The sequence below is a fragment of the Benincasa hispida genome, chromosome 3 (genome assembly GCF_027475165.1).
Source record: "Benincasa hispida cultivar pf3 chromosome 3, pf3_genome.v1.1, whole genome shotgun sequence".
Classification (NCBI taxonomy): Eukaryota; Viridiplantae; Streptophyta; class Magnoliopsida; order Cucurbitales; family Cucurbitaceae; genus Benincasa; species Benincasa hispida.
In genome coordinates this window covers 4,373,255-4,385,573 of record NC_143480.1, presented here as the reverse complement: position 1 = coordinate 4,385,573, position 12,319 = coordinate 4,373,255, and the positions used below count along the sequence as shown (strand labels likewise).

The 12,319-nt window shown below is 35.2% G+C and overlaps 1 protein-coding gene across 2 annotated transcripts; it reads left to right on the top strand.

Annotated features, from left to right (window-relative positions):
• Window positions 1-1,117: 1,117 nt before the first annotated feature.
• On the top strand, window positions 1,118-11,771 carry LOC120073147 (LEM3 (ligand-effect modulator 3) family protein / CDC50 family protein). Of its 2 annotated transcripts, none has more exons than XM_039025798.2 (9): window positions 1,118-1,466; window positions 5,942-6,161; window positions 7,540-7,601; window positions 7,705-7,779; window positions 7,902-8,018; window positions 9,323-9,393; window positions 9,559-9,856; window positions 10,440-10,726; window positions 11,430-11,771. In XM_039025798.2, the coding sequence occupies exons 2-9, from the start codon at window positions 6,065-6,067 to the stop codon at window positions 11,488-11,490; spliced, it is 1,068 nt and encodes a 355-aa protein (XP_038881726.1). In that variant the 5' UTR covers window positions 1,118-1,466; window positions 5,942-6,064; the 3' UTR covers window positions 11,491-11,771. The 2 variants fall into 2 exon arrangements, with proteins under 2 accessions (XP_038881726.1, XP_038881727.1); XM_039025799.2 differs by having other exon boundaries at window positions 1,142-1,466; window positions 5,950-6,161.
• The last annotated feature ends 548 nt before the right edge of the window (window positions 11,772-12,319 follow it).

The window sequence follows — 12,319 nt, the reverse complement described above, 5'->3', positions numbered from 1 at the left end:
TTTTTTATTACCCCATTCGTTATTAACATATCATATTTACAAAATACTTTTTAGTATTCTTTATTAACATATAATATTTTTATTTCATTTTCTTCACATTTTATATAATATATTGTCTATTTAAATATATTTTCTTATATTATTTAATTAAAAGTAAAATTACTAATGTTGAGCTTAATTAATAATAAAAATGATTAAATGTTAGATGCATTAAGCGGTTAATTTTATGACGTTCATTAAATGCATTAAGCGGTTAATTTTAATTATAAAATTATTAAAATATTTATAGTTATAATTAAAATATTGAATAATTATAGTTATAATCTTCAAATATTTATAATTCTAATTATTATTGATTCATAATTAATTACTTTTTTTTATTGATATATTGAATATTATTTATTCTTTAAATTATTAATCTATTACAATTATAATAAGATTTTTATGCTTAATTTCATAAATTAAACACAAACACAATTTTTGTTCACAAAATTATGATAGTATTTTCATGCACAACCAAACATGGTCATCTTTGGTTCCCAACAATTTTATTCTCAAACATATAATTCTCAGGCATCCTTAATTCATGGGTATCGAGGAAATCCCAATCTAAACGGCCCCTAAGTCGTGATTGTAATACTAAGACTTCGCGTTTCCTCAATCTTGGCAGTGCCAAAAAACAAAAAGGTAGGTAGTGGAATGATAATGCAAAGTATTTAGAATAAAAGATACCCATAACCATAACCTAACATGTAAATTCGTTTAAGGGACTCGTTATTTTTTGGTTATGGTAGGAGGACAGTAGCTATGATGCAACCATTCATTATTAAAGTTCATGAAATGAAAAATGAATATTTTAAAACTAAACTTGTAATTTAACCACAACCGTATAATGAAAATAAAAAGAAGAATAAAAAAGTTAATTTAAAAGTTAAAATGAATTTAGCTCAAAAATCAAGAGGTATACAATTTGAATCATCTACTTTTATTATACTTAAAAAATCATGTCTAATAATTAGTCACAAATTTGCATGAATTAAATTTTTTAATGAAGAAAGGAAAAGCAAAATTTATAATTGAACAATTTAATTGAGAAATGCACCCTATCATTTTTCTTATTCATATAGCTCTAAAAAATTGTGGTGATTTTTAGAAGCATGTACTTCGACGAGGAGGTCAAACGTCACACCAGACGGATACACGCGAATATTTTCCACGAACAAACAATTGGAGATCGAGAAAAATGGAGAAAAGGGTGGGAGCAGAATATCTAACTATTCTATACGCACAGCGCTTGGTGCTGCACAGCTTCTCGTTCGAAAAACCCAAGATTTCAGTACTGATCCCACTTTCTCTTTGCCCAATCAACCTCTGATAGCTTGCATTCACGCATCATCTCATTGGATTGAGTGCTGTAATCAAATTATTCTTCTTTCAGCTCCGTTTCTCCTGTCCGACGTCTCCAGGTAACCCCCGCGCATCTCATATATCCAATTTTCGGTTCTGTACTTCTGACTCATGTTTCGATTCACGGTTATCACTTATGTTTGGATCATGTCAGTATTAAGTAGAGTTATTATGTGATGCATATTTGTGGTACCTTTATCCACGAAAAATCCTGTTTCTTGTCTTGCATTGTACTCCGGAATGGTTTGGCTGTGAAAGAGAGCAGTTAGGGGTTTTTTTACTACCTGCTATGTATGTGCGTAGTCAACTTAACTGGCTAGCCATATTCGAGATGCTGTCGTTATTTTGGATACACGTAGTTGATTTTTACGTTCTCTTCGGGTGGAAACTACGGGCATAGAGAAGGTTATAACTTAATATATTTTTTTTTTTTGGTTATTGGAAGGGAATGCTACGTTTTTTAAAAGAAAAAAATAGAAATATTTCATTTATGAATGAAATAGGTGGTTACAAGAAATCTCTCCAATGAGAGAGAAAGAAAGATAAACTATAAGAATTTACAGGAGACTCAAAACTACTCAAAGTGAAAGCATGAGTAAGCACAGATTCAAAAAATCTGTCAAAAGGAAAGAATATGTCTCAAAAGATGCGACCATTGCAATCAAAGAGTCTAAAAGAAACTCCTCACAATAGCCAACCAAAGAATTCTTCTAGAACCACCAAAGGGATGCCCCACGAAGAGAGTAGCCAAGAGATCAAAAATAGAATTAGGGAGAACCAAAGACCAGCCTAAAACATCCAAAATAATATTCCAAAAACCTCGCCAAAGGAGCAATGAGCAAACAAATGAGTATGAGATTCAGAACTATGGCAACGCGTAGAGCACCAAGAAGGGGAGAGATGCATATAACATACGACGTTCCAATCTATCAGCTGTATTATTGCTCCAAGACCGAGTTTCGATAAAAAAAAAATTTAATCTTCTTTGGATAGAAGTCCTTCCAAATAGCATAATAAAGGTCCTTCCAGTGTGGATCGACAGAACCAATCAAATCAACCATAAGGGAATTGCCAATATAGCACCTGAAGAATCTAAAGGCCAGAACCAGACATCGACAATAGAACGGTGTCTTACTGATGTGAGATGGTGCGATAAGACAACCCATCCCGAAATTTCCTGATCATTAATATTATGACGAAGGTGAAGGTCCCAAGAATCAGTATCAACAATCCATACATTCGCCACCATATCATTAGGAAGAAGGGCAAGACGGAACAAATGAGAGAAAGTAGTAGACAAAATACCACAACAAAGCCAAGGATCCATTCAAAAAGTGGTAGTAGCACCATCACCAATATGTCGATGAACACGACTAGCAATCAACCCAATGTTCTGACAAATATATCTCCAGGGGGAAAGATAAGAACCTCGATATCTAGAAGATGGCCAACCCCTAGCAAGCAAATGATGTTTAGCTACAATAACTTTGTGCCATAACGCATCAGGCAAAGTAAGAAAACACCAAATCCATTTAGCCAAAAGCGCAGAATTTCAATGATTGAAGTTACCAATATATCAAGGCCACCCATCAATCGGGGACGTTGTGTAGTTTCACCGTTCAAATTATGTATGCTACCCTCGTCACAAGAGCCTTCCTAAAAGAAATCGCAAACCAATTTATCCAACAAAGAAATGACATAGCTGGGAGCTCGAAACAAAGATCAGTAGTATGTACTATGTAGGCAAATTAGACAAAGTAGCCTGAATAAGCGTATGTCTTCCACCTTTTGAAATATATTCATATGTTCAATTATGAAACTTGTGCTTAGTTTTCTCAATAACGAGAAGTCAAAAAGCCATAGACTTAGAATTACTAGTAAGAGGTAAACCCAGATAAGAAGACAGCCAGGAGTCCTTCTTACAACCAAAAGTGTTCAGCATCCACTGAAAATCAGGATCAACAATATGAATACCAAGCAGCTCACTTTTAGCAAGATTGATTTCTAAACCAGAGGCATGCTCAAAGATACCAACAATATCAAACAGATTCTGCAAAGGTGAATTATCCACAGTAGAAAATAATAAAGTATCATCAGCAAATTGAAGATGGCTTAAAGTGAGAGAAGAAGTACCAATAGAATGAGAAGCAATATGCCCCAGAGCTAAACTATGATCCAAAAGGCGACTCAGGAAACCAACAACCAAAATAAAGAGAAAGGGAGAAAGAGGATCTCCTTGTCGAATACCCCTAGAAAGAATAGTCTTCCCTCGAGGACGACCATTAAGAATGATAGAATAGTTTGCACTAGCTACACAAACTTGAATCCACCGACACCAAATCGGTCTAAAACCTTTAGCCCGACATCCAAGAAATCCCAATCCACAGTATCAAAAACCTTCTCAAGGTCTAACTTAACAACCACACCAGCCTTTTTATTGTAAAACCAGTCATGAATCAGCTCATTGGCCATTAAAGAGGCATCCAAGATCTGTCTATCAACCACAAAAGCAAGTTGATTTGCAACAATAGTATGTGGAAGGACAAGTTTCAATCGATTAGAGAGCACCCGAGCAATAATTTTATATGCACAAGAAATAAGACTAATAGGTCGAGAATCAGAAACCGATTTCAAATCAACCTTTTTAGAGATTAAGCAAATGTACGTCTCATTCAAAGAAGCATTGATGATACTAGAGGAGAAGAAATCATTGACCATTGTCATGATATCATACTTGATAGTGGACCAAAAAAACTTAAAAAATTCAGCAGTGAAGTCATCAGGACCAGGGAATTTAGAAGAAACAACAGTAAATATCTCATCCTCAGTGAAAGGCCATTCGAGGCCAATAGCCTGAGAGGGGGTTAGAGGAGACCAATCAAGATTAGTAAGAATAAACCGTTGTGCCATATCCTTACTGAAAAGCTTCGAGTAGAAATCCAAGAATTCCTTTTCAATCTCTTTCGCAGATAACAAACTATGGCCATCTCTTGAAAGAATTTCAACAATCGAACTCTCTCTTACGGGCAACAACAATACAGTGGAAAAAACGAGTGTTGTCATCCCCTTCTTTAAGCCATTTCAATTTCCATCATTGTTGCCAATAAAAATGTTCCTTCGCTGTCTCAAACTCAATTTGTTCTCGAATCAGACGAAAGAGGGCCATTATCCTCCAGATTATCCAGATAATGTAATTGAGACACAAGAGATTGAATAGATGAAGCCTCTAATCGTTGGGTTCGATGCCAGTTGCGGAGAAAAAATTTGAGTTCCTTAAGTTTCATCATGAGACTATGTCCACTTCGCCCAACACAAAGATGGCTAGTCCACCAATCCTCCACCATATGACGAAAAGATGGAATTTTAAGCCAAGCATTCTCAAAACGGAAAGGAGTGGGGCCCCCGTTGATGTTACCAGAAGTCAGAAGCAAAAAGTGATATGAAGTAACTCTATCAAGCCGTTTTAAAATTACTGAACCAAACTTGTCAAGGCAGGTATCAGTGAGAAAGAATCTATGAAGTAAGACATATATTGAGTACGGCCCGAGCTAGACCAAGTAAACCTGCTATCACTGAGAGGGATGTCAAGTAATTTGTAATCGGCAATCCATTGATTAAAGACCCACATATTGGAAGAGACAGAATTATCATGGCACTTCTCCCAAGTCTAATGAGCCACATTAAAGTCGCCAGCAATAAACCATCGCTCTCCTCCCAACCCAACCAAGTCATCAAGCTCTCGCCAATAGTCAGCTCTGAGTACACCATCGGAGGGGCCATAAACCGATGAAAGCCAAAAAGAAAAATCACCAGCCAAAGATACATGATCAAATATGGTAAAGTGACCGTGAATAACCTTGGTAACAGTGTAATCAGGTTCACTCCATGATAAGAATGCCGCCGGCCCGCCGGAAGAGTCAATAGCATGAAGCACCGTCCAACCAATAAAAGAAGAGCTCCAAATAGGTTTAATAATAAAATAATCAACTTGTGGCAACTTTGTTTCTTGAAGAAGAACGATTCCAGGATTATGTTGTTGGATCAACTTTTTAACCAGAGCCCTTTTATGCCAAGAGCAAAGACCATGAACATTCCATGAAAGAAATTTCATTTATCAATTGGCTGTCCCTCCATAAGGGCCAACATGGCCGATTTATCATAGTGTATGGATGAGTGAAAAGGGAATGCTACTTCAGGTTGCTTGGCCTGGCGATATGGTTTGCATTTTGTTTGCTTTTATTTATATAAAAGCTTTCTGTCTTGTAGTTGGATTTTAAGGGGGAAGAAACAGGGAAGCAAGTTCTGAACTGAATCAACACAGATTTTTAAAGAACTACTGTTTTCAGACAAAAAATAAGTACACAATTCATGTAAATATGTGCATACACACGTTTACATATATGCTTACTTATTGTAATAATAAACATGTATTGTATTCGTACATTTTTGTTTACAATCACTGTGAGGTGAAACACCAATTTGCCAAACATTTTTTTTTTTTTTTTTTCTAAAAGAAGACTCATTCAACTTGCAGTTTGGCAGGGCCTCGGTAGCTGACAGAAGATTCTGGTCCTGTCTTCTGGTGCAATAGCTTTGAAACATAAGGGCAAGTGCAAGTTCCTAGAACACTTCTTTTAGGGGCTTGCCATTTAAAATTATGAAAACTATGGAATTGGATGGAAGCAGCAGTTTAATGGCTCCTGAAGGATCTGGATCAGTTCCAGCAGAATATGTACAAGCAAGGAGACATACAGGTAACCTCCATGATAAAATAATTGATACAACTAGTGAAGTCTTTTCAAACCAAATTCTTGGACATAATAGTAAAATCCTTGCATGATTAAGTGGTCCTGGATTGAAAACCCCCGAACAACTATTTACCTGGAATATTAAATATCCATCGAGTTTTTTGGCTCACCAACTTTTGAGGTTTTGGCGGCAGTCTAATTTTTAAACTTTGTATAGCTTCTGGTTTAGTTGATATGAAGTGTGTGTGCTGTAACTTTTACTATCAACTGATTTGCTGGTTTCAAAAAGCTGCATATTGTGGAGGCTTGATTAGTGTAGGATGAAGGTATCTCTTTTGTCATCTTTTCTAATTACTAAAATATCCCGCGTGTTCCCATTGGTTATAGGTGAAGGTACTGTTGTACCCTTTTTTCTGCTAACCTCTAGATGTAAATTGCAGACTTCAAAAGTGAAGGTTTACTATAAAGGGAAGTTTCCAGTCTCCACGTACAAAGAAAAGCATCTTAGTATTCATAATTATGGTTATATCAATTATACCAGCCATCCTGGGATAAAAGTAGCATTCATATCTTTGTTTTGGGTTTTTTTTAATTTTTTATGGAAATTATGACGTTTGTGTGCTTTTGGATATTTGATTAAAACTTAATATGGATACTAGCACAAGAATAGTGTTTCTAGTATGCACAAAGAGAGCATGGGTCATAAAAAATTTAACTTCCATGCCTGATGATGGGAGGAACTTGGAGATCGAATGGGTTAATAACTAGTCAAGTAAGGAGGGTAGGCATCAAGTTCTTATGGATGGCTTGGTTACTCTTAGTATTGCATTGAATTTGAAGTATAATATAGGACTTTTGATGAATGGTTTGAGCCTAAATTTTAACATACTTGGAAATGGTATCTTGAACCCTTGCTACATGGTTGCATCACACGCTCCTTCTTCCAGTCCAGTCATCTCTGTCTTCTGCCTATGGTATATTTGAGCTCCGATTGGCACAGTAGACTTCAGGGTGCTAGTATATGCAATCATGTTAAATGACCACAGGAAAGGTGGATAGTTGGTATAATAAGATGCGAAGCTTGATCTTGTGAAAACGCATTCCTTTTCTTTTTGGGCCTTCGGATACGTGGTTCATCTTCGATATGTTTGAGAAGTAGGCAATGAACAAGACATTTGACAAACCGTTTTATAGTTCGTTGCTTTATTTACAAATGTTAGGGAATCATTATAATTTGGTCTCTTACATGCTTTATTCTTTTATCGTTATTATTGTTGGCAATTAAGTTTAGAGTTTGCGACAACCTTCCAAGCCAATTTTGTTGACTTTTTTCTCTTCACTTGATGTATTCTTGTAAACACTGCAATTTTTACATTAAATGCAGCCTATTATCGTTTTACACAACAGAGCCTTCCAGCTTGTAAGCCTGTGTTGACACCTACATGGGTGAGTTTTTGAATGTCGCCTGACCTGACACATTAGTCCTTTATAATTCTCCACTGTACATTAATTATTATGGATTTTGGAATGTTGGTTATCTCTTCTGTAGGTTATTTCTGTTTTTCTTTTAATGGGACTTCTTTTCATTCCTGTTGGGGTTGTTGTCCTTCATGCTTCTCGCAGTGTAAGTGTTCTCTATAGATCTTAAACATTACTCTTCAACTGCTTTTCTTTTACTTAGCTAGATACATTGTTCCATTCAGTATGAGATAAGTGCTGCAATGACAGTTGAAAATGCTTGTGCAGGTTGCTGAAATTGTATACAGATATGATACTGAATGTGTACCTGTGTCATATAAAAACAATATGGTGGCGTATATCAAAGATAGTTCAGCTCCTAAACTTTGTTCCTTTCCCTTAAAGGTGTGTTTATCTTTTGTGTGTAGCGCACTTATATTTAGATTCTGCATTGAACACATTGTTCCATTGAGTATATTTTTCGCTTCAACAATAGATATAAAGATACAATTCTAAAAGTATACATTGTATATTTTTTGTGCTGTGGATTAGTTTGTTACCATGAAACTATTAGGGATCAAATTGGGTGGGGGTGGGGTGTGGGTGGGGTGGTGGGGGTATGCTGGAAAGGAGCTCAAGTTTTCAGGCCAAGTTAAGATGGGAAAGGGCAGTAGTCTCCCTATGGAAGGAAGGATGATAAATTTGTGGCTTTCAAATATTGATTCGGGCTAAAAACTCCACTTGTGCCAATAAACAATAGTGTAGAGTTTGAGTCAGAAAATTCATTTGTGGTTAATGTCAAATAATTGTTCTGTTATCAATGCCTTTTTTATGACTAAGAAATAAGGGTAATGGGAACAGGCCCCTCTCTTTACCTAAGAAGCACAAATACCAATGACAATCATTTTTTAAATTCTAGGACACGGACATGACAATACATGTTTGTAAAAATATACATTTTCAATATACGAGAAGGAAATCTAAAGTCAAAAGTTCTATGCAATTATGTGCTACGATGTTTTCCACTCTTAAACTTTATATATATTTGTATCTTTTTTTTTGGTCTTATATTACTATTTATGTCCATTATTATGCCTTACACTGCCTGATAAATGTCTAACAAGCGTTGGGCCCTTAAAAAATGAGATGAAACCCTTTTAAATACACCATCAAAGCCTTCTTTTGGCTTAGTGGATTGATAGGAACCATTTTTGTCATTAAAAAAAAAAAAAAAACAGGATTCCCTTTGGGGACATCCGATAAAATTGGAACGATACAGGGAGAAAAAGAAAAAAATGAAAAAAAAAAAAAAACAGGATTATGAATAGGCTTTATGAAAATACTGTCTACCCAGCTCTATCTTTAGGTGTAAACTGTCACTGCTTTTTCAATTTTATAATGTGCTACCTTTCTGTCCAATTGGATAAATTTTATCACTCCTTTGGATTGGGTCTATCTTTTCTCCTTGTTTGTAAATTTCGTTCATAATGAAATATTTCTAATCGAAAGGGGAAAAACAAAAACCATGTTAGACTCATATTCACTTCATATAACTATTGTCTAACAGTGCTAACAATTATCCAATAAATGTTGTACCGTCCTACAAATGGACATTTTTCAAACTGAAGGGCCAGTGTTTCTTAGCCCTTAGACTCTACTTCTTCTCCATGCTCCTTTTTGCTACTGATCTTATTTTAATACTTTTATAGGTCAACAAGACTATGAAAGCTCCAATTTACATCTACTATCAACTAGATAACTACTATCAGAACCACCGAAGGTAATAACCTTCTGTTCTTTGTAATGATGCTTGATTTTATATTAATTCATCTCTTTTCTTTGAACTATTATTTCAGCTGAAGAATCTTTATTCTGAAATACTAATTACGTCAGAGTATTCACTGTTAACAAGCGCACTTAATCTTGTACTTTTCCTAAACTTCAGGTATGTCAAAAGTAGAAGTGATAAGCAGCTCTTACATGGACTGGCATACAACGATACAAGTTCCTGCAAACCAATCCAGTTGCATAATGGTCTTCCAGTTGTCCCTTGTGGGTTGATAGCATGGAGTTTGTTCAATGACACATACAGGTTTGTCCTTGGGAAATCTGAATTGAAGGTGAACAGGAAGAACATTGCTTGGGAAAGTGACCGTAAACATAAATTTGGAAAGCACGTATATCCTTTTAACTTCCAAAATGGAACCTTGATTGGTGGTGGAAATCTAGATCCAAATATTCCTGTAAGTGCTACAAGTATGCAGACATTAATTACATTGTCCGTACATATTACTTTTCCGTTATATTAGAGAATCATTTAGTATTTTTTTTTAATTAATATATTGAACCGAGGGGAGAATCTGGGTTTGGGGCTCAAACTCAAGGCAACAATAATTACAAAAGGATTTTAAAAGAGCTCCAAGACAGTAATCAAATGGTCCGCACATATAACTTCTGGAAGGGTCGTGGAAAATATTTTTGCTTCAAGGGACTATCTATCCAATTTAGAATCCAATGATTAATACCTGGGTAAACATGTAAGCTTGTGTTGTGGTGTCAACTGGGAAAGGAAGAATGGCTAAGATATGTAAGCTTGTGTGTGGATTTTCATGTGTTACTTTTCTAATTGAATGAATAGAAATTTAGGTGTATCTCAGTATGTATATTCACATGATTAAACTTACATATGGATTATTTAAGCTACAGGTTAAATATTTAGTTTCAAATTTCCTTTTCAAATTCCATTTGAATAATCTGTCCGCGACGAATATTTTGGCTTATTTTGTTCCTTTCTTTTTGGTTGCTGGTTCTTTTTTCATATATTAGTTGAGTGATCATGAAGATCTAATTGTCTGGATGCGCACTGCTGCTCTTCCAAGCTTCAGAAAGTTATACGGTAGAATTGAAGAGGATTTGCATGCTGATGATGTTCTAGATATCAAGATAATGAACAACTACAACACTTACAGCTTTGGAGGTAGAAAGAAGCTTGTTATTTCAACATCAAGCTGGTTAGGGGGAAGAAATGATTTCCTTGGATGGGCCTACATTTTTGTGGGATCTTCTTCGCTCATGATTTCTATATTCTTCACGTTGCTACACATGAAATCGAGGTAATATACCAAAGCTGAGCATTATACAGTCACTGGGCTTAATTATTACATATTTCAACTGAAGTAAGATTTAATGTATTCTATAATGACTTTACCATAACTCTAGTCCCTACTACCCTGCTTATGCTTGATACCCTACCATTGTGTCCCACTAATTGGTTGGTCCTCATGCCATCTTATTCTCTTATCAACCAGTCTTTTAAGTTATAAACATAAACTATGAACCAGTTTGGAATGACTTTCCAAGTGCTTAATATAAATTTTCGTGATTTATATCCAAAAATCAGTTCGAAATTGAAATAATTGGATCATGAAATTGCGAAACATAATTTTATCGAATTGGATCAATACTTCCTATGGAAGGAATAAGGGATCCATAGGTGTTTGGACCAAGGAGTTGGGAAGTAGGAAGTTTGAACTTCACTCCTTGTTTGACTCAAGGAATTCATGGGTACCACTGCAAAAAAAAAAAAAAAAAAAAAAAAAAAAAAAAATCAATTTTATGTCTTGTAACTCCTTACACTACGGGCCTAGGAGTTCACTTCACAATTTCACTCATTACTCCAAACACCCCCTAAAAGTCATTCGAAACTAACCTTGTGTTTACTATTACTGTTCATAGCTAATTTCCTTGGGGGGATTTAACTTGGTTTATATTTGATCCTCTATTCTTCTCACTTTTTTTTTTTTTTTTTTCTGGCAGGCCCTTCATGGAAACAAACTTTTCATCTAGGAATAAAAGAAGCAGCTCGGCCTCGGATTAATGATATATTACTGTGAGAAACATCAAGGAACTAGAGCCAGTTAGTTTCATAGAGAGCACAGGCTTCTTTAATGGGGGTGTAAGCTTCCAAAGAAAGAAGGGTATACTTATTGGCCGCAACTGTTCTCATTGGTATGTTACGTTTTAATCTCAATCCTGTGCAAGCCTACCATAATGTTCGTTATTACACTCGAGTAATGATATTGAATCCTGGATAAAAATTGAAATGCTGCAAAGGTTAAAAGTTGGATTAAAAAAAGTTCGTGATGTGTTGGTTTTAAATAGTTTGTTCATGGAATTCTGTTTGAATTTTTTGACAACGTTGATGGATATTTCTACCAAAATTACAGATATAAAAAAAAAACACAAGAAAATAATTCTTGAAAGCTCAAGGACAATTTAAATTGCTTGAATTTCAAGAGCTTCACGTTTTCCTTTACTGAAAAAAGAAATCGAATCTTAAAGCAACCAATAATTCAACATAGATATTTTAGATATTCCATTGGGATCTTGGTACCTTACCAACATCCATATATATCTTATTGCTCAATTAATACAGCAATTTCGTTCCTTGAAGATTCTGACACTTGTCAGAAATTTTTACACAATTTTCATAACCGACTATAAATTTTGCCAGCATTAACATATTGATCGGCCAGAAAATTCAGAAACGTGGCATATGAATTCGCCAATCATAGTTGAATTTTGAAGAGGGCAAATGCAAAATCAATCGGTCCCAGCAAATTTTGGACTATATCTCCAAATACCACAAGTAAAATCTCCTAGAAAGGTCTAGGGAAGAGATCAGTCATTTGAGAACTACAATAATC

Excerpts from the sequence above, each read along its gene's own strand:
- LOC120073147 (XM_039025798.2), top strand. The coding sequence starts at position 6,065 with ATGAAAACTATGGAATTGGATGGAAGCAGCAGTTTAATGGCTCCTGAA. Across the intron at positions 7,602-7,704 it reads CTGTGTTGACACCTACATGG|GTTATTTCTGTTTTTCTTTT; the intron begins GTGAGTTTTTGA and ends TCTCTTCTGTAG. Across the intron at positions 9,857-10,439 it reads ATCTAGATCCAAATATTCCT|TTGAGTGATCATGAAGATCT; the intron begins GTAAGTGCTACA and ends TTCATATATTAG.